General features: G+C 41.8%; 1 protein-coding gene across 1 annotated transcript in view; it reads right to left on the bottom strand.

Moving 5' to 3' along the window:
- Window positions 1-22,117, bottom strand: part of LOC145357079 (AT-rich interactive domain-containing protein 2-like) — a 209,627-nt gene extending 187,510 nt beyond the window's left edge. The window contains exons 1-2 of the mRNA XM_080210173.1: window positions 21,456-22,117; window positions 20,563-20,656 (exon numbers count right to left, since the gene is read on the bottom strand). Of these exons, the coding sequence (XP_080066299.1) occupies window positions 20,563-20,656; window positions 21,456-21,541 (180 nt within the window). The 5' untranslated portion in view covers window positions 21,542-22,117. The remainder of the gene's footprint in view (window positions 1-20,562; window positions 20,657-21,455) is intronic.
- Between the last annotated feature and the right edge of the window lie 289 nt (window positions 22,118-22,406).

Genomic DNA, 22,406 nt, shown 5'->3' with positions numbered 1-22,406 from the left:
TTAACACTGCAATGAAGTTAGTGTGAAAATGGCCACACTCCAGCGCCAGTTGGGCTACACCGAGGGAGAGTTTAGCATGGCCAACGCACCTAACCATCATGTCTTTCAGACTGTGGGTAAAAACCAGTGCACCCAGAGGAAAGCCATGCAGACACAAGAGGAATGTGCAGACTCCATACAGACAGAGAGTCACCTGAGGCCAGAATTAACCCAGGTTCCTGGCACTGTGAGGCAGCAGTGCTAACCACTGTGCCACCCCATATCTGTCAAAAACGCCATTGGATATGGGACTGTTCCCCCTAAGGAGTTAAAAGGAGGGGGAAAGATTAGCAAAAAAAAATTATTGAAGACCTTCCAGCAGAGTCTTAAACTAATCTAAAGTGCAAAGCAACTGACCAACTTTGAATTTAACGTTCAGGTACTGGCCCAAGTTTCCAAATTTATACAATGGCTCTGAACTTAACTCTGCTCTAAGACTGGAACCATTTAAATATGCTATATACTTTGTGCGCAAAAGTAGTTGTTTAGTGCACTGAATGTTCTTTTCTCCATTTGCCAAAGAAATTATAGACTAAAGGACATATGGGTAACCTGACCCCAGATTTCTGTGAATATCATTCTGTAATAATGAGGGGTTTGGATACATGGTCATTTCATTAGCCTTCAGATTTTTCATTACCTCTCCTGGCATAACTCGACAACATGATACATCTAAATTAGCATGACAATCACATTCCCCATCATATCATGCTACAGTTTCCATCCCATCCTTTCTACAATGTACCTTCATGATTCTGTCTAAATTTACTTTCAATCTTTAAGTCAATGAATTGACAAGCTTTTTGCCCTTGTTACCTATTCAAGACATTGAGGCCCATTATAGAATCACAACTGTTAACCAAAGCCAGAATCAAATGAGACACCTTCTATAATAAAAGCGAATCCTGTGAATGCTGGAAATCTGAAACAAAAACTGAAAATGCTGGAAAAACTCAGCAGGTCTGGCAGCACCTGTGGAGACAGAAACATTCTATGGTTTGTACGACTCACTTAAATGCAGCCTTTATTATCTGAGCAAATCAAGGAAATGATTTTATTCACTTATTAGTTTACACTATCAATTTAGGATAATAGTGCGCAACAATAGAATGCCTCAAACCCTTAAGTATTGGGCTTCAGGTCATGAATTATCTGTCCCTGTCTGTCCTGAGTCAGATCGCAGTTGTGGTGATGATGCAACTAGCCTCAGTCTTTGGGATAGTGGGTATGAAGTCAACTAGAGTTCCAATCCTCATCACTGCTCAAATACATCTGGCAAATTGTATGCATATTAGATAGCAGGCATAAGGAAAATAATGTTTAACTGGGATGTTACTTATAGTGAGATTGATAGCATACTCACCTGCATTTAGGTTCAGTATGTCTCCAGGACTTGAGATCAAAAAAATGAAGGCTGATATCCTAATGCAGTAATTGTGTTCCACTGTGGGAGGTGTTGCCATTCAGATGAGAGATTAAACTAAGGCACCACCTGTCTTTGAAGGTGGACATAAAGGTTCATGGCGCTATTTTAGAAGACAAGTAGGGAATTAGCCCCAGTGTCCTGGTCACTACTTATCTCCTAATGAACGCAGAAAATAAATCTGGTCATTATCACGTTGTCACAGGAACTTGCTATGCACGAATTGGCAGTCACGTTTCCGAGCTTGCAACCATGACTACACTTTAAATGTTATTTCACTAGCTGTAAAATGCTTTTGAGCCATGGTTGATCATAAACTCAAGTATGTTTTTATTTCCGCTCTTCACCTCCACCAAGATGGGCTGCAATATTCCTGAGCGCTGGGAGGAGCATGCTCAATTCTCTCTTCCGACAATAGTCCTGAACTCTTTGAACAGCTATTTTGATAATTTTAAAAATGTCTTTGAAGTTTGCTTCTATAAATGTACGCACATTAAAGACGGTTTGAGATGTGTGGCCAACTTATCCTACCTGCTGTTTCTGAAGGAGTGTGGGATACTTCACCTCAGCAGCTACAGGCATTGGTTGAGTGTGTGGTTCCACGGACCGTCCATCTGGTCAGGTGGGAATGACTGCCGTTCCTCCAGCCTAGGCATTCTGCTGCGAGGAAGCAACTTCACCATCTTTGAAGTTAAGGAGGTGGTGGGAGGACGCCTCCTCATAGCATACATCATGTACAAGAACTGACCTCTCTCAGGCTGATTATTGTGGCTGAACAGCTGCCACTGCTGCTCACCACCTCCAGGCCAATCATTCTGGGTGGGTATTATAGACAAGACTGACTGATTCAGCAGGGCTGAAAAACGAACTGGATACTATGTCCAGAGCCTTCCTGGAAACAGTCAAAGATGCCAAACTGCACAACATCTTCAGCAACTCAGCAGACAGAGGGCAGCGTAGATACACGTGGTCACGGCCAGACGGGTCTGTCCACTTCAGGATTGACTTCATGTTTGTATCCCGCGCGCTCACAGTCAGGTCCACTGACATCAAGCCGGTGTTCTTTTCTGACTACTGCCTCCTGCTGGCTGACTGTCAGCTGGAGGAAAACCAGAAAGTAGGCAGGAGGTCATAGAAGCTAAATGTAGAACTGTTGACCCCAGAGAACCTCGAGGAGCTCAAAAGGGTTTACCACGGTTGGAGAACCATGAAACCCTTCTTTGAGTCTCCATCGCTCTGGTGGGAAACCATCAAGGACAACATCAAGAGGTTCTTCATCTCACGAAAGGGGTTCAGAAGGCCGGGGCGGGGGGGGAACGTCCCGACTCCGGAGAAGCGCGCAGGAGCTACTCCAACTGCGGTCGACGGGGGTTGATGTCAAGGAGGATCTCCGGAGGTGAAGAGCCAGCAAGTCTCGCTCTTTGCCTTGGAGGCCTCCAAGGTCATCTTCCAATCCAAGATCCGTTCCGTAGAGCAGGACAAAACGTGCTCACATTTCTTCTTCCAGAAAGTGCACAGAGAAACGTCTGATCAGCAGCCTGAAGGAAGAAGATGGCTCTGTAAGGTCATCGCAGTTTGACATTCTGAGGATCTGCAAATCCTTCTATGCCGGACTGTATGACTTGAAGCCAACAGACAGCATGGCCTCCCAGCCTTTCCTGTTGTATATCTCGCAGGTCTTACACAACAGTGAGTGGGAGAGCCTGGACAGACTAGTATCTCTGGATGAGCTGACAGAGACCATCGAGTTCTTTCAGAAGGTAAAACTCCCAAAGCGACGGCTTACCAGCTGAGTTTTACTCGGCATTGAGAGACTTGATGGGCCCAGATCTCCTGGAAGTGTACAGGAGGATGCTTCTGGAAGGCAGAAAGTCAGAATCCATGAGGAAAGGCATCATTACCCTCATCTACAAGCAGGAGGAGGAAAGGGAAGAAATTAGAAATTTACGACCCATTTCACTGTTGAACGTGAACGATAAAATTCTGGCCAAGGTCATCGCCAACCAGTCAAGTCTGCCCTGGAATCAGTGATCCATCCTGATCAAACCTGTGCTGTATCCGGCAGGAAGATCTCTGATAGGCGATTGTATCCCGAAGTAGCACAAGGCTAAGTGCAGGAAAGGCAGATGGATACCTGCCTCATCAGCCTAGACCAGGAGGAGGTGTTTGACAGAATGTCGCACAGCTACATGATGGATGTACTCTCCAAAATGAATGTGCTTTGGGGAGGGAATCTGCAATTGGATCCAACTGCTCTACACAGACATCAGTAGCGCAGTTTCAATCAATGGGTGAGAATCAGGTAGGTTTCAGATCAGGTCTGCCCTCTCTCCTCCGTTCTTTCCTGAGTTGCATTGAACCCTTTGCCGAGGCCCTCAGAAGCGACCCAGGCATCAAAGGGGTAATAATCCAAGACACTGGAGGCACACAGGTCAAAGCCTCCTTGTACATGGATGACGTGGCTGTCTTCTGCTCGGACCCCTCATCTGTTCGCAGGCTCCTTCAAGTCTGTGAGCAGTGCAAGCTGGCCTGGGGGCCAAAGTCAACTGGGCCATGTTCTCTGGGAACTGGGCTGACAGAACAAAGAACAATATAGCACAGTAAACAGGCCCTTCGGCCCTCCAAATCCTTTGTCCCCATCACCGTCAGGGCAGACTACCTTAAGGTGCTGGGGATATTTGGAGCAGCAGGGCATGCGCCAAAAACAGGGAAGAACGCATCACCAAAACCAGGCAAAAATTGGGCTTGTGGGAGCAAAGCTCCCACTCTATTAATGGAAAAAACCTAGTCATCTGGTGCAAGGTACTGTCTGTGTTGTTGTACAGGGTGCAGGTCTGGCCTATCCCCAAATCCTGTGCAGCAGCAGTGACTCAGGCCATCTTCAAATTTATCTGGAGATCAAAGATGGATCATGTCCTGAAGGAAAAGATGCACAAATCCCCAGAGAACGGAGGGAAAAACGTTCCCAATGCCGCCCTCATCCTGATGGCCACTTTTGTGTGTGGCTGCATCAAGCTGTGTGTAGATCCTCGGTACACTAGCAGCAAGTGCCACTACTTTTTGAGGTTCTACCTGTCCGAAGTGTTGTGGAGGATGGGTCTGGCCACACTGCTGCGGAACGCTCCAAGTGGTTGAACCACATCGCAGCACCTATCCTTCACTGAGAAATCTTTCCGCAAATACATCTTTGACCACATGGCAATCAAACAGTGATCAGCACGTAATGTCCTTGAGGCCCTGTCAGAAAAGGAGATGGCAGATCCTTTTAGATGGTTCCGAGTGGACTGTCAGTGTCATGTGGCAGAATGCCTTATCACCAGAACTCACAAGCACTAAGACCTAGCGTGGCTAGTGGTGAGAAGGGCACGCCCTGTCAGATTCTTTATGCATGCTTGAGGTCTCAACATCACCACACACTGCCCTCGAAGTGGCTGTAGGAGTGATGAGACGGTCGCACACCTCCTTATGGTATGTGCCTTTGCAAAGAAGGTCTGGAGTGAGACGCAGCGGTATTTGTCGAGGTTCGTCCCAGGCAGCTTGGTGACGCTGGACTCTGTGCTCTACGGGCTGTTTCTAGGGATGCACTCCAAGACAAAAATGCTGGGGGTCATCAACTTGGTGAAGGACGCACTTTGGTCCACCCACAACTTGCTGATCTTCCAGTTGAAAGATTTGACCTCGACTGAGTGTTGCAGACTGGCACATTCCAAGGTCCAGGACTACGTGCTGAGGGATGCACTCAAGCTTGGAGCAGCCGCTGCCACAAAGGCACAATGGGGAAAGGCCACAGCATAAAGCCTTTCAACTGAGGCAGACCAAAGGCCTGGTAACTGCAGAATACCCTCAGTCTGCATACTGTGTGCTAAATTGAAAAATAACAGCAAAAAGTAAAATCTGACGTATGTATACAGTTTTAAGTTTTGAAATGTAATGAATGTAATGTGTAAACAAGCATCGTATTGTACTGTAAAAATTACTTTTTTTTTGCACTGTTTGTAATTTTTAAATATGTTGTTTTGCAATGGTTTGAAAGTTTATGAATAAAGTATATCTTTGAAATAAAAATTTTGATATTTAAAAATTACAGATTGTGTCACTTTGATGGGGAGCACAGAAAATAAAGTTTGCCCTCTGAGACTAATGGCATACCATCATCAGTTTCAAGGGGGATATAAGTACATTCAGGTGACTCATCACTTTTTCCTAACTTTTGACCTGCCAGCAATACAGCTATTAGCAATTTATCACACAAAACACAAACGTATCAACCTGGCTCAATGGCAGCACACTCCATGTCAAAACATTTGGCCCCTCACTTCAGGACTTCGGCACATAATGTCCATGGATCAGTTCAGCTGAGCTCTGTTGCCCACAGTGCCATATTTTGAATAAAACTTTAAAAAATATACTTTACTTCCTCTGACTGTAAAAGAATGCTATGTCACTATTTGAAGAGTCAGGGAGTTTTTGTCCCGTGACCTGGGCAACATTTATTATTCAGTCTACAATTATATATTAACAAACATCATGAAAACAGAGCAATTTTGATATTTAAAAATTACAGATTGAGTCACATTTGTTGTTTATGCACAACCTTGTGTGATGCCTTTCCAACAAGTACACCTCAAAGTAAAGGCCGTAGAGTTTGAATATGCTTGAAAGAGCTTTTCTCTTACATTCTGTCATGTGTTGGGATTGGTCAAAAGCATATTAACCAGAAAGCTTGTGCTATAAAGAACTGAAGAAAATCAACCATGCATATGCACATACAATTAAAAGTCTTATATTTAACACATACCCATGTAAGACAAAAAAATTTTTATCCAACCAGCTAGATATAATCAAATTCTAATGACATTGACTTAAGGAAACTATCATGCCAACAAACTAACTGGACAAACATCCAAAAAACAGTCAAATTACTTGGTTGCCAGTGCAATTTCTTCAAATTTCTTTTCACTCCAATTTGCCAATTTTTTTTTAACTAATCCCTCTGACATTCCTTTTCTGAACCGAACAATCTGCCCTCAATAAAGAAGCTCAACTTCACCTTTGAAACCCCATAGTAACAAATGCCAAACTTGATATGCTGAACTTTATTCCTGCTGCCTCCAGCCTGGCATTCCTTTTAGGCAAGACATCTTTTTGTAAATCAGGTCCTTCATCATTCAACCATCTCTGATCATCTGGACTCTACCCTTTAGCATCTCATTTCCTCAAACTTTATTGACAACTGCTGAATTTTGAGCCATCTGAACTTCCTCACTCCTTTTGCCCACTTTTTTTTTGAGTTCATAGTTGTCTATTCCTATCACTGTTCTAATCCTGCTGCAAAGGTTATCATTGTTTTATGAGGTGATGGCTTAACTTCCAGAGGACAATTGCTAACTGACTCCCATTTCCTTCCAGACTATAACTCCACGACTAATGTCAAACTATTATTTCAGATCTTCACCACTCCTCCTTCCCTCACCTCAGATCTCAGTTTTCAAAATTCTGTGTAGCCAATTTCCACACAATTCCCAAAATACGCAAATAAGACTGCCCTGGACAATATGCTATTTTAGTTTCCTGTCGCACTGAACCAGTCTCTTGACTGGACCATCTCCTCCATCTTGTCTGGTCTCTACCTTTCTATTTTTGTGAGCCTCTATTGCTCTCCATCAATCAGATTTTTTGGCCTCAAAAGCTTTTGATTCAACATAAAAATTACAATGCATCTACACTTCAATTCATTCACCAGGCCCTCCACTTGTTATTCAACTCTGATCGAACCAGATGAGCCTGCTGCCATCATACTCCTACATTGAATAGTTTAATTTTAATATGGAATAGGTTGACTGGCCATGCTAAATTGCCCCTTAGTATCAGGAAATCTGGTAGGGTAAATATATGGAGTTACAGGCTGGATGGGATTGTTGTCAGTGTAGGCTCGATGGGCTGAATGACCTCCTTCTGCACTGTAAGAATTCTATGAAGTTCATGGACATAAAAGAGGTGCCACTACACAGGTCATGTGGAATACTGTCACAATCTTACTTCAGTCTCCCCATTAGAGTGATCAATGTTAACATCATTCTTCCTTTCACTCTGACCCTCAGAACTTTTTTGACAATACTTCTGATTTCCATCCATTCCTCACCATTATGTGATCTATTAGTGACTCTTCTCTTCCTGGGTCAAGGAATTGACAACAGCTTTCTAAAGATATCCACGTGCCAAAGAATCCAAGCTATTGGATTATGCTTCATCCTACCTTACTGGGTGTAAAATTTCCATGACAAACCAACTCCCCCTCCCCCACCCCATATTTCATTTTTATCTGTATTGACAGTACCAATTTCCACATCACAGCTTCTGAAATACATATTTCTTTTAACCAAGGTTTGATTCCACATTCATCTTGGCCATCAATTATTCTACAATTTCCAAGTCACCTCCCTGATAACAATGGCAAGGGTAATCTCCTCCTTACCTCATATTCCACTAGTGCCTGCATTTGCTGCATCACACGCCACTGTTTTTCACATTTAAAATCTCTCATTAGATAGAAGAGTACAATAGATCAACTTAATACTTCTGTTCTGTCTCGAAGTGCTCCCAACCTCATGAGTGGTCAGTTGAGATCCCCCCTCATTCCCACTCTGACCTCAGTCTTTAATCTCCTTCATAATTTCAACTAAGGTTAACACAAGGTTTATTTGATATATCAATTTAGCACCTATTTTGATTCATTTAGTTCCTCACATGCCTGTACTTCCCTCTCCCATGTTGCTCAGTCAGAGGCTTGGAGTCTTGACTCGGTTGTGCTGCTCTGTGGGGCGCAACTTTCTCCAAATTGTCCAAGTCAGCACAAAAGATGGCATAATTCCAAGTGCAAATTACACCCAATATAAATCAAGATTCTGCAAGATTTTGCGCTAGATTCAAAAACATTGCACGAGAAGTCTGCTTGCCTCACCAAACTGGCCACATCCACAGATCAAATAAACCCCTATTGCAAGTTTCCTCTAATGGCACTTATTTGCGGGCACTCTTAAAACTAAGCTGTTTGTTTTGGGCTGTTTGTCCCCACAAGGGCAACAGTAGAAATGTTATTAAGCTCTGAATTTTATATAATTAAGAAACTCCCCACATTACACGAATATAACGAGCAAACAATTCCTTTTTTTAGAAAGTTATGTTCAGTTACTTAAAGTCAGATTACTCATTTATTGAACTATACACTCCAATTAAAAATGCTTGTATGACAGAAGCCTCTTTAGCTATAGTAATCAAACTACATCAAGGAACTTTTTTATTAAAAAGTAAAAATATTTATTTGAAAATATTATATTCGAAAACATTGCCTAATTGCAATGGCTCGTGGAAGATTTTACATTCAGGGAATGAGTTTGAGTAGAAGGTTGAGGGAAAAAGAAAGCACTTCTCAAAAGTAATGCAATTTCGGCCATGATTTAGGCCTCAAACATCAACTGTATCCAAAGCCAAAATCTCACCAGAGCTTCTTTCCGCCCCAAGGCCAATTTCCCCTCTATTTTCCATTAATCTCTGACGTCTCTACTTTTTTTTCCCCATACGCCTCTTGATTTCCAACCTTACAAGACAAGACCATCCATCAGTACATTCAAACGCCACATTAGCCCAAACTTCATACGTTCCCCTATATAATTTGTCAATCTTCCTATTTTGTTCCAACAATGTTTTCCCGTCAACGGTGTGCAGTTATTACACAATTACCGTAATGATCTTCAAAAACCATAAACTGATTTCCACTTTAGAAAAGTAACCTAAAACTCATTCACACCACTGCTAAAAAGTATATTGCCACTAATCCATTCAAAATAAACCAAATCTAAGGCCCCACAGATAAGGCAAAAAGGGAAGCTTATGCTAGACACCAAGAGCTGAACACTGCAGAAAACCTGGATTAATACAGAGCGTTGGGGTAAAATTAGAAAAGCAAAGAGACGGCATGGGAAATAAATTCAAGGAAAATCCAAAAGAGCAAGAGGATAAATAAGACCTATTAGGAAACATAAAGGTAACATACATGTGGGAGCAACGTTCTTAATGCTTTGCGCAGTCTTCATAAAAGAGGAAGCCAACGAGAAAAAGTGCAAAACATCGAATGAGATAAACATCATACGAGGGGAAGTATTAAATTTTTTGGCACCTTACAATGTTGATAAATTGCCACGCCCAAATGAAAAATTTACCATGTTGTTTAATGAAGCAAAGAATGGAATTGTGGAGGTTGTGGTCTTCATATTTCAAGCCTCCCTGACTACAGCACATGTATCAAAGGATAAGATTATAAGTGTACTGCAGTAAAGGAGGAAGGGATAATGCAAGTAACTAAAGCCAATTAGTTTAATTTTGGTTGTAGGCAAATTATTGGAGTCAATTCTGAGGAACATGTGAGCTTTCATTTAAGTCAACATGAATTTGTGAGTGGAAAAGTGTAGCTTTGAGGACAGATTGGATAGGTTGGGGTTATTTTCCTTGGAACAAAAAAGGCTGACTTGATAGATGTGTACAAAATTATGAGGAGACGAGATGGCCGAATGGCCTCCTTCTGTACTGTAACTTTTCTATGGTTCTACGGTCATTTCTGACGTGACTGAATTTTGAGGAGGTAACAAGTAAGGCTGCTGAGGGCAATGTGGTGGATGTAACCCACATGGATTTCAACAAGGCCACTGACAAGGTCACAAGGGGAAGCTAGTTAAAAAGGCTGTGTTTGTTGCCAATGCCATGCACGCTGACAGTAGACCCAGGTTAATGGCTCCATCTTTACAGGGGCAACGGAACTCATTCATGATCATCAGCAGGAGAGAATACTATGAATTACTGTCCTGACAATGATGGATTTTGTAAACTCCTTCAATAAGCAGGGCAGAAAGGAAGGAATAACACACAGCAAACATAAACCAGGATGAATGTTTGTCTCTTCTGAATTTCTATCCTGGACTGACAGTGATGGATTTTGGAAACTCCTTTTAGAAGGGAAGGATTTGTAGACAGGCCAGTCATGTTGGTCGGTGTTTCTAAACTCTGTCTCACTATCCCAGTCATGCAAATTGATTACAGGTTGTTGTGTGTGTCAGACAATGATGTCATTGGATTTCAGCATGTAGAGGGAGCAATGCGAATGTGCAGAGACACATCAGTGGAAACGTTGCATGGCTGTACTGCATTGGCAGGAGACACTGAGTCGGGGCTAGTGGCAAATTAGATCAAAATTGGCATAGTGGCAGGAAGCAAAAGGTAATAGTTGAAAGGTATTTTTACGATTGGAAAGCTGTTATCAAAGCCTCTATCCGGCTCAGTGTTTGATCCCTTTATTTTTGGAGCTAATATTAATAATTCAGTTTTCTTTTAGGTCAAACCAAATAAACAAACTCAAATTAAGTTAGGACAAAGTAAAAGGGGCAGCTCCCCAAAAAGAAGGGGTACAGCCCGAACAAAAACAAAAGTACAATGGAAACTTAAGACACATCAAATCAGAATGTGATTGTCGGGGTCTATAACACACCCCAGCCCCTGCGGTTCCCAGCTGGCACGGAAGGCGTCAACTGCACCCGTGAACACCGCACGCTCCCTCTCCAGGGACACCTGGCCGTGAACGTAGCCACGGTAGAGGGGCAGACAGTCAGGATGGACAGCCCCCTCGATCGCCCGCTGCCTGGACCTATTGATGGCGCATCAAATACAGGTGGCATGATTAAGAAGTTTGCAGATGATAGAAAAATTCACTATGGTTAGCAGTGGGGTGGAAAGTTTAAGACTGCAAAGTCCAGTTAGCTGGACAGAAAAAGTGGAAAATGGAATTCCATCCAGAGGAGTGTGATGTAATGCATTTTGAAAGGTGCAACAAAGCAAGGAAATGCACAATGAGGAAAGATTGAAGTATGTAGGAACAGATAATCTTGGGATTACATGCCCACAGATCCTTAAATATAGCAGGGCAACTCAATAAGTTGATTCAGAAGGCATATGGAATGCTTTCCTTTATTAGCTGAGGGATAAAATATATGAGCACAGAAGGTATACAGTGCATAATACTAATTAGACAATAACTTGAGTCATCACCTAATAGGAAAGGTGTGATTGCATTGGGAGAAGTCAAATATGAGAACTGGAAAACTTTAGAGTCAAGATTGTGTAAGGGTTCTTTTCCTTGGAATAGATGTAGCTGAGGGGTGGCACAGCGGCCCAATGGTAGCACTGCTGTCTTATGGCACCAGGGATTCGGGTTCAATTCTTGGCTTGGATCACTGTCTGTGTGGAGTTTGCACATTCTCCCCGTTTCTGCGTGGATTTCCTCCAATTTCCCCCCACAGTCCAAAGATGTACAGGTTAGATGGATTGGCCATGCTAAATTGCTCTTTATTGTCTGGGGGACTAGTTAAGGCAGATGCATGGAGTTGTGGGGATAGGGCCTGGGTGGGATTGTCATTGGTGCAGACTCAATGGGCTGAATGACCTCCTTCTGCACTATAGGATTCTGTGACTTAACTAAGGCGCATAAAATTACAAAAGCACTAGACAGAATAAATAGGAATGACCTATTTCCCTTAACGGAGGTGTCATCACATAAATTCAAAACAATTTATGGGGCGGGGGGTGGGGGGTGGGGGTGGGAATGAGGAAAGATGAGGAAACATTTATTTTCCATGTAGAAGACCAGGTGGATCTGCGACTCACTCTCTGAAAAGGGTGATGGAGGCAGAAACTTTCACCATGTTTAAAATTACTTGGATTCTACCTGAACAGCTGTAACCTGCAGGACTATAAACTAAGTGCAGAAAGGTGGGATTAAGTTGGGAGCTCTTCATCAGCTGGGATGGGCTGGATGGCATCCTTCTGCCTCTAAATGTTTTATGATTCTATGAAGCAATGGCAAAGATGTAAAATATTTCTCAACTTCCCACTAGGTCTCCATTCTTCTGGTCTTCCTTTAAGATGTTGCTTCTTCTATAATTCCTACTACCTAACCTTATAAAATTAATAGATCCAACTCCAGCATCGCCAAACCCGAGGCACCTTCAAATTAACTCTACTGTTGTCCATGCTTCATATGTTCCCCATTCTCATTTTCCACCCATCATCACGCTTCTATTTTTACTGACCAATATAAGAGATGAGTTTGTCATAGTAGCAGTATTACTTTCAATTTTTTTTGTCACAGTGGAAGTATGAGAAGATTTACAATGCATTAACAGAAAATACCTGACTTCAGAAATTATTTAAAAAATATTAAAATTCCAAACTGACCTCTGACTGACCTGTGATCTAGCTAAGAACAATGAGCCTTTAATTAATTCAGAAAACCACAACAATGACACACTGCAACATTATAGGGGCATATCATAAGATACATGAGCAGAATTAGCATTCAGGCCATCGAATGCCTTCTACCATTCACCGGGTTTCTCAGCCCCATTCTCCTGCTTTTTCCCCCATAACACTTGATCTCTTTACCAGTCAAGTAAATCCCTGTCTTAAACGTATTCAATGACTTGGCTTCAACAGCCTTCTGTGGCACTGAATTCCATAGATTTACCACTCTCTAGCTGAAGAAATTACTCATCTCAGTTCTAGAGTCGTCCCTTTCTAAAACTTGCCCTTGGGTCCTAGTCTCTGTGTGTCTATATGATGGTATAGAGACACACTTTAGAATATATTGTACCTGGCATGTTGCTGTCTGATAAAGGATATATTCCTATATTCTCCCGTAGGAGATTGCTAGCCATTACATAAATACAAGTCAAAGATAATAAACAGCCAAATTGCCCAATGACACTCCACCTTTTGTTACTCAAGTCAATCTAGAATCCTGCTAGCTTTCAGTGGTTTTGCTTCAAACATTTCTGTCTCTTTGAATAAACAAATTTCTCTTAGTATCCAATTTGATTTATTAATTTATATATTATCTTTTCATACTTTATTCCCTTAACCTGAAAGTAATCCTCCCACAGTCTGAAAGATGTGCTGGTTAGGTGCACTGGCCATGCTGAATTCTCCTTCAGCGTACCCAAACAGGCATCAGAGTGTGGCAACTAGGGGATTTTCACAGTAACTTCATTATAGCATTAATGTCAGCCTACTTGTGACACTGATAAATAAACCTTAAATTTATATCTAATATTAGAAAACAATCTTATGGGTACTTGACACTTTCGCCAGTGGTCATTGACCAAAACTCGACATAGTCTTCAAGATTTGATGTCAGCAGAACATTGTGTGGCTTTGGATATGTATTGTGGCATTTTACTTGATTTTTTGATTGCAAAACCTGCTACAGAAAAGTATCAAGTCTACCAGGAACCTTGAGCTGCAGGAGTGTTGCTCCATTTTTCTCTATGTACCTTTATTTTACACTAATCTATATTAATTGTCTTCTGCCATTGTTCTGCCCACTTACACAGCTAATTCACCAAGTTTGGCATCATCACATTTAACTAATTTTTAGTTTCTGAATCCAAGTCATTGGTGCAAATTAGAAACAGGAACAACAATACCAATTCATGGATCACCCTAGTCAGGACTTCCTGTCAATCTCTTAACTGTCACCCACTTTCTACCCCTGGTCAGTTTTATATCAATTCAACAACAATAACAACTTGCATTTTATATTGTGCCTTGAACATAGTAAAATATGACTAAGTTCTTCACAGGAGCATTACCAAACAACATGACACTAGGCCACATAAAGAGGTAGTGGACAGATGCCCAGAAATTTGGGTCAAGAAGAATCTTAAAATGAGTAGAGATGTAAACAGTCAGAGGGTTTAAGGAAAAAAAATTCTAGAACATGGGGCCTAGGCAGCTGATGGTGAAGCCACTAATGGAATGATTAAAATTGATGATGTGCAAGGGGCCAGGGCACCGAGATCTCAAAGGGTTTTGAGGACTGAAGAAGGTTATAAAAATAGGGAGCAGTAACACAAAGAAGTAACATGAAAATAAAAACGAAGGTTTTAAAATTAAGGGCTTACCAATTTTACCAAGATCCATTTAGGGTAGCAAACATAGGGACAATGGGTGAACAGAACTTGGTATGTTCCAAGAATGTGGACAGCAGAACTTTACATAAGCATAAGAGAGAGGCTAACCAAGAGAGTGTTGGAATAGTTACGTCTACAGACTGATAGCCTGAATAAGGACTTCAGCAGGAGAAATGAGGTAGGGGTGGAGTTCAGCAATCTGGTGAAGGTAGGCAGTTTTCAGTGATGAAGCCAATACATAGTCAAAAGCTTATCTTGTGGTCCAAACATGGCTTAGAATACATCTTCCAGGGATTCAAGGTGACGGTTGGGGAGCAGCAGAAGCCATTGCAGCCAAGCTTCTGACGATGACTGAATAAATGGACCGTGGAGGAGGCACACTTGGGGATAACATGGTCATCTACACCAAAGCTGGAAACAGGTCAACAAGGAGGAGGAACAGTTTATCATGATCAGTCATCAGGATTGTCATTTGTGACTTTGATAAGAGTTGTTTCAGTTCAGTGGCAAAAACCTGATGGGAAAGGTTCAAATGTAGAGTTTCAAGAAAGATGGGCACAGATTTGGAATGCAAAAGCATGTTTAGGATTTTGGCGAGAATGGGAAGTTGAAGGGGTGGGGGGTAGTTTGCAAGAACGGAAATGTCAAGGATTGCTTTTTCGAGCAACAGATCTGAAGGGAAGAATGACAGTACATGAAGATAAAACCATTAACAATACCTGCTAATAGGGGAACCAGAAACAGAAGTTGGGTAGGCAGCAATTTAATGGGTTTAGAGTTGAGGAAAAGAGAGGTGGGACTAATGAACAGTAGGGGCTCAGTCAGCAGACAGGAGAAAAGATAGGAAAATATGAGTTCAGGAATACGTGGTGAGAGACTTTGAGAAAGTTTGATTAGGTGGTCTAAGTGAAGGGAGGGGAATGGCAGAAGTGCTGACCTTGATCTTAGTAAGAAAGAAGTCCACATGTTCCTCAAACTTCTTGGATTTGTGGGCAGAAGGAGCAGGGGACAGTGGGTTAGGATGACAATTTGCAAGTGAAGTCAGGAGTTAACTTTGGCATTCAAGGATGACTCTGGAATAGTGAGAAGTTTTGGTAGAGGATCGAATCATTGTTGTGTGATCTACTCAAATCCTGCAATGACTGGCAAAGTAATTGTTCTGTTCAATATGTTGCAGTCTCCCTTTCTTGGACAGACCAGGGTTAAGAGAGAGTGTTTTTAAATGGGAGCTACAGCATCAAGCACAGATGAGTAGTAGATTGGTAGCTGCAGAAATAAATCTTTAGCGTACTTCTAAATGACTTGCAGACAAGTTACTTCCAGGGGAGGGGGGCGGTTTGGGATGAGGCCCCAAAATGAGAACGCCAGTAGAGATCAATACAAGAAACAAGACTCAGCAATGGCCTTATGTATTATTGGAACGATGGTAATAGCAAAGCCATATGAGATAGTATGATCAGAGAGGTAGCCATAGAGCGATTAAGGAAGCTAGACAGATTTGGAATGTAACAGCGTGTTCAGGATTTTAGCAAGACGGCGGACAGTAAACTCTGACAATAAAGAGCTTGGTGAATGGAGATGGAGGTTGAAATAACCCAGGATAAGAAGTTGTTTGAATTTTTGCTACACTAAAATAACTTAGTAGCCTATTGTGCAGAAACGCTTTTTGGAAGTCTAGGTATACAACACCATAGGGCTTTGAATGATCTACCTGGAATGTCATCTCCTCAAAACAACTGGTAAATAAATAAATCTCAAATTGTCTTATCCAAAAGACTTGTCTAATAAATTCACTGCCTGGGAGAATAGTGAGTATTATAGATCATATTCAGTTCTGTGCTAGTTTAAACGATATCAGCTTGGACAATAGTGAGAATACAACTGTGGGTTACAATGGCCCCGGATGGGGGAAAAAAAGTCAAATGTACACCTGATTACGGCACAACTATATCTGCTGGAAAGTTTGCCTTTGTAGACATCAAGTGAGAACAGATTTAAGTGCAGTTCCATTTCTTGCACAGTCTCAGCCCACGCTCATGTATAAAGAACAATTAACCGGACAAATTGACCAAGCCCCGTTAATACCTGAGGAACTGCAACAGTGAGCACGTTCAGAAAGGGAGCTTTTTAAATAAAAAGCTCTCAAATGTATAGAAGTTGCAAGTGTGAACTTGGTTGTTTGGCATATCAATCAGAAATTTAAACTGGGAATGTGAACATAGGGCATTTTTCCCCTCTTAAATTGCAAAATAAGATGATAGCCAACCCAACAGGGCCCCACTGTGATACAGTTAACACATTCCTTCTACCTAGTCTTGGCCCCTTGCCCTCTCTACCCTCATATCCATAAAAATATGAACATCCTCCAATTCTCAGAATATATTGCATCAGACTTAAATTTTTCATTTACATACCTGCATGGAGCAGGCCAAAATGTTAAATGTCTCAAAAAAGGCCAAAAGAGGCTCCACAGGATAAAGGGAAAAACATTCCAAGAGAAAAATAACTTCCAGAAAATATACGTGGTATCTGTTGGGGTGACTCTTTGACCATTATCTCATACAGCCCCAGATGGAGACACAAATTCATGCCTTCAAATCAGGTTCTAGTTATTAAATAATGACTTTGCCTATGAGAACAGCACCTACAAGATCAAGAGTTTTCTTTGAATGCTGCATTAAATTGTGCATACCTTACTAAGTTACTAAATTATACACACCAAGAAACAAAAGTAAATATGTCTTCCTTACAATTCAATACTTGGGAACACATGGGACCTTTTCTGTCCTCCAATCTGAATCAGGTGCATTATGTTTGTGTAAGCACAATTATATAATTGATGAGTTTGGCTTCATTAACTCTGAAGTTTCCTTGGGCCTCCAACACTCCAACCTCACTGAAATTATATCAAGACAATGTCGGACTGATGACACCAAACTCCACCACACTACATGTTCTCTTGACCCTACCACATTGTGGGTGACACAATAGCACAGTGGTTAGCACTGCTGCTTCACAGCTCCAGCGATCTGGGTTCGATTCCCAGGTGTGGAGTTTGCACATTCTCCTCGTGTTTGTGTGGGTTTCCTCCGGGTGCTCCGGTTTCCTCCCACATTCCAAAGATGTGCAGGTTAGGTTAATCGGCCATGTTAAAATTGCCCTTTAGTGTCCTGAGATGTGTAGGTTAGAGGGATTAGTGGGTAAATATGTAAGGCCTGGGTGGGATTGTGGTCGGTGCAGACTCGATGGGCCAAATGTTCTCTTTCTGCACTGTAGGGTATCTATGATCTACCACAGTCTTCCACTGTCATCCTGCCAGGGTGAGCTGAAATTTCCTCCAATATCAGAAAAATGAAAGCTGCAAATTTACTTTTTCGCCATAGATTCCATCCCTTGCAAAGGTCTCAAGCTGAACTAAACTGTTTGGTTTGTAATTTTGGCATCCTGTGTGACCGAGTTCAGTTTTCGACCCCTCATCCTTTCAATCACAAAGCCTGTTTTTCCTTGTAATGGTCTTTGTCTCCTCCATCTAAGATTTGCTGCTGAAACCTTCACCCATACTTTTGTTTGCTGCCTGTCTTCAACTTCAAGCTCCAGAATTCCCTCCCAAAACACATCAACCTCTCTTTCATAAGAACGTAAGAAATAGGAGCAGAATTAGGCCATCTAGCCCTTCGAGAATGCCCCGCCATTCAATAAGATCATGGCTGATCTGTCGTGGGTCAGTTCCACTTTCCCGCCCTCTCCCCATAACCCTTAATCCCCTTGCCTATCAAAAACCTATCTACCCGCGTCTTAAATATATTTAGTGAGGCAGCCTCCACCACTTCAACGGGCAGAGAATTCCAGGGATTCACCACCCCTTGAGTGAAGAAGTTCCTCCTCAACTCCGTTCTAAACTGCCCCCCCCCCCTTAGCTTGAGGCTGTGCCCTCTAGTCCTACTGTCCTTTCTTAGCAGGAAGAGCCTCTCCACCTCTAGCCTATCCATCCCATTCATTATCTTATGTCTCTCCTTTAAACTTTTCATCTGTGCAATATCTCCTTATGCAACCCCATGTCAAATTTTATTAGATAAAAACTCTTGAAGAGCCTTGGGATGTGTTATTACATTAAAGTTTAAGTTTTAAGTTTATTTATTAGTGTCACAAGTAAGCTTACGTTAACACTGCACTGAAGTTACTGTAAAAATCCCCCCGTCACCATACTCCAATGCCTGTTTGGGTATACTGAGGGAGAATTTAGCATGGCCAATGCACTTAACTAGCACATCTTTTGGATTGTGGGAGGAAACCGGAGTAGCTGGAGGAAACACACACAGAGCATGTAGACTACGCAAAGATGGTGACCCAAGTTGGGAATCGAACTCGGGTTCCTGGCGCTGAGAGGCAGCAGTGCTAACCACTGTGCCGCCATGCTGCTTTATAAGTGCAAGTTGCTGATGTTGACCTCCAGACATGACATTTCAAAGCTCTGCTATTCGGCATATCATCTTCGATTCTCCATAAATTCAATCTCACCCAAACTCCTACAGCCCACATCCTGACTCACATCAAATTCTTTTCATTCATCATTCTCATACTTGCCACATGGGCCACCAGTTCAACCAGATTCAGACTGGGGGACAAAAAATTAAATTTAAATTTATTAACCTCGGGTCTAAAATCCTGCCATATTTCTGATCTCTTTCAGCTCTACAGTTCTTCATGAACTTTTTATGCAATACCACTGCAAATTTTTCTCCTCTATTCCAGGTTATAAAATCACCTCATCCACTGAAACAGTTTCCTGTACTGTACAAATTGCAGGTGTCACTACAACTATTGCAAGAAAGATTGCAAGCCAAAAAGCAATTTAATTTGTTCAAGTGAATACTAAACTGCCCAATCCCAACTCAGTTACTTGGAAAAAGAATCTAAATTTCCCTCTGTCACCCCCCCCCCCCCCCCCAAACCTGTATTTGATGTAAGAATTTGGGGCGGAGTTATGCAGTTTTATGATAATTTCAGTAACAAATGAATCAATTTTATGATATCCCAATGCCAGGGTAAATGGAGAAAGAAAAATGTATGAGTGAACCTTTCTGTCTTTTTAACTGAAATATCTCCACCCAATATGAGCCAACACTTCACTATTCGATTTTCAATTATCTAACATGTCTTTAAAATTGTTAATCAAACTCTAAAATGCAAAGAAAATTCCCTTTAATGGTCCCAAATGTCTTTTGCTGATTCTTATTTCAATGTATGTTGATTGAGGCCTCCACAAGGCCTAGCTGGGCATGAAGCCTATCAACCCATTTTTTTTGTTAAACAAATACCTGCGATCTATGTACCCTTTAAGAGCAGTTTAACTGCAACAGACGGTTGGATTACAAACTCTCAAGGATCCTCACTGCACTTGCTCTACGACTCGCTCACATTATCGATGTTACACAGTCGTTAATTTTCAGTTTCATTCACTCGCTCCCTCACTCTTTCACTGGGAGACAGGCAGGCCTTAAAGGACTCGCACACGCCGGTCTATTTCGCAAAAACGGATAATCTTTCGAATAATCACATGAAATATCTTCCAAAAAGTCTCAACTGTTGTTTTTCTTAAGGTAATGTTTAACAATTGTGTTTTTTTTAAATATATATAGACAAATATGTATTAAAGTCGGATTACCTCCAGTTCATGGGAACACAATTGGAAATCAGTCTGTAAAATTACTATTCAAAATTAAGTTTCATTTTTACGTACATGTCAATAACCGTATATAAAATACTAATTATAGGGGAATCTACAAGTTTGTTAATCTGGAAACGTGAGGTAAATGCAAGTCTCTTTCTCTAACTACATACAGGACTGAGAGACTCGAAGATTCATGACTCCAGCTTCTGTCAACTATGGAAACGATTTGTAAAAAAAATTAAGTCACACCAACTAATTTATTTTAACAAATAAGTCAGTGCCAGCAATAAAGAAAATGCACAAAGAAGAATTGCTAAGAAACAGGATATATTTCAGTTGATGTGGCACCAAATATAGCCTTAAATTTATAAAAGGCATCATCATCCAGTATTTTTATTATTGCATAAATATATTACCTTGGCGAATCCCCCGAGTGAGGTGACCCTGCTGTATAAAGCACTCAAATCCAACTCTCTCCCTCCGATTATTGGGATCTTTCTAAAGGATGTCCTAAAAAATTAAAAATAAGTCTTAATTATACATACCTTTAAAGGTTAAAAAGGGAACTAGCACTTTAAAACACAAACATATCCCAATCAAGTTTGGAGCAAAAATGAGTTATAAAACATGGATATAAAAATGTTATTTCATTGTTGTAAATACTGAATAAGTGTAAATACTGAATAAGGTAGTCTTAAAGTTAGTCAGATGCTGATGTCAAAAACAAGAAAGTTGACTTGTTTAATAGCTTTTAAGTTTAGGGTGAAAAAAGTGAAAAGGCTACTAAAAAGGGAGTAAAAATGGAAAGTATTTTTAAAGTTCTACTTCCTTCCCACACGCTGCTATGGAGAAGCCCCCTCCCCTTTCAACCTGACAGATCATTGCAACAATTGGGCAATAGAATGTAAAAAAAAATGTAATTCTAATCATTTATCACAAAAAAGTGGAAACGAAAATTGGAGAAAAATACTTCCTTGCCAATAATTACTGGCTGGCACATGGTGGTGAAAGAGGCGAGAAACGGCAGTTAAAATGCTCAAGCCTCTCCTGCTCAACTCCCCTCACTATTTATTTAAAAAGTTTTTAAAAAGTTAACATATTTCATCCTTGACAATAAAAATAATCCTCGATCCCTGTCGTCTTTGGTGGCTGTTCTGCTAACCGAGTGACAAGAAGCCTATGAAGGCCGCTGAATAAAACCACCACATCCCTGCCCTTGTATTATTGTTAAACGGTTAATTCCTGTCCAATCCCCCTTCCCGCCGCTGATTAAAAGTTGTATTTATTTTCTGCTGAATATATTTTTTACCCTTTACTCCTGTGAAAGTGCCGCAGCTCATCCAGGAAACTCCTGCCAGTCCTCAAACCGCCGCTTTTACTCGGAGTTTTAGCCATAATCCCTCTCTCTCTCGCTCACACACACAGAGGAAAAAAAATACTCCCCGAATAAATAATAAAAAACAAAAAAAAATCAGATGGGAGAACTCCCGAGATAAATCAATCGTTGTTTTATAGGATTATATATATATATATTCTCTACAGTCTATCCTTTCTCATCTCCGGAGAGTCGGGCGCCCGAGCCATCGCCGGCCACGACGGGAATTCAAGCGGAGCTTTGGGGAGGAAAAGGCTTCGCCGACAGATCGAAGCCCGGTTACTGTCGCCGGAGCTGGCTGCCGCTCGCTACACCGGGGATGGTGTTTTTTTCCGCCGCTCTGCTATAACAATCCTGCCAGCCTGTGAGGGGGGAGGTGAGATTTTAATCTCCTCATCACCGTCTCTCGCCTGCTTTTTTTCTCTCAAAGGGCCGGGGGTTTTGGCAGGAGTTCGGTTCGTTTCTCTCCATCGGCTCCCGTTCCCTTTTTTTGGTTAAATTTATAGATTTTTTTTCGAAACAAAACGAATCGAATTTTAATTTTTTTTCAAATTTTTTTCTTTTTTTTCTCTGTCTCTCTCTCTTCCCTCACAGACAATGAAAACCGAGCGGCCGAGCAATTACCCGCCAGAGGGGGGGTCCTGCAATTCCGCAAAACAGTTCGCCGCCATGGCTGCCTATCGGACGCAAGGCGAGCTGGGAGTTGGAGTCCATAGCCCTGCCGCCACACGTTCGAGGATAGGGTGATGTTCGAAGGAGGAGGACTACAGCTCCCAGGGTACACCGCGTCAGGTGCACCTGATGCTCCGGCCGCCAGACGCCGTTAAAAAGGAGAGCGCAGGCGCCAGGGTGTGCGATGGTTGTTGGGAGGTGTAGTTTGTGTGT

This window comes from Carcharhinus amblyrhynchos, chromosome 22 (assembly GCF_965287045.1).
Source record: "Carcharhinus amblyrhynchos chromosome 22, sCarAmb.v2.hapA, whole genome shotgun sequence".
Classification (NCBI taxonomy): domain Eukaryota; kingdom Metazoa; phylum Chordata; class Chondrichthyes; order Carcharhiniformes; family Carcharhinidae; genus Carcharhinus; species Carcharhinus amblyrhynchos.
This window is presented reverse-complemented; position numbering and strand designations above follow the sequence as displayed.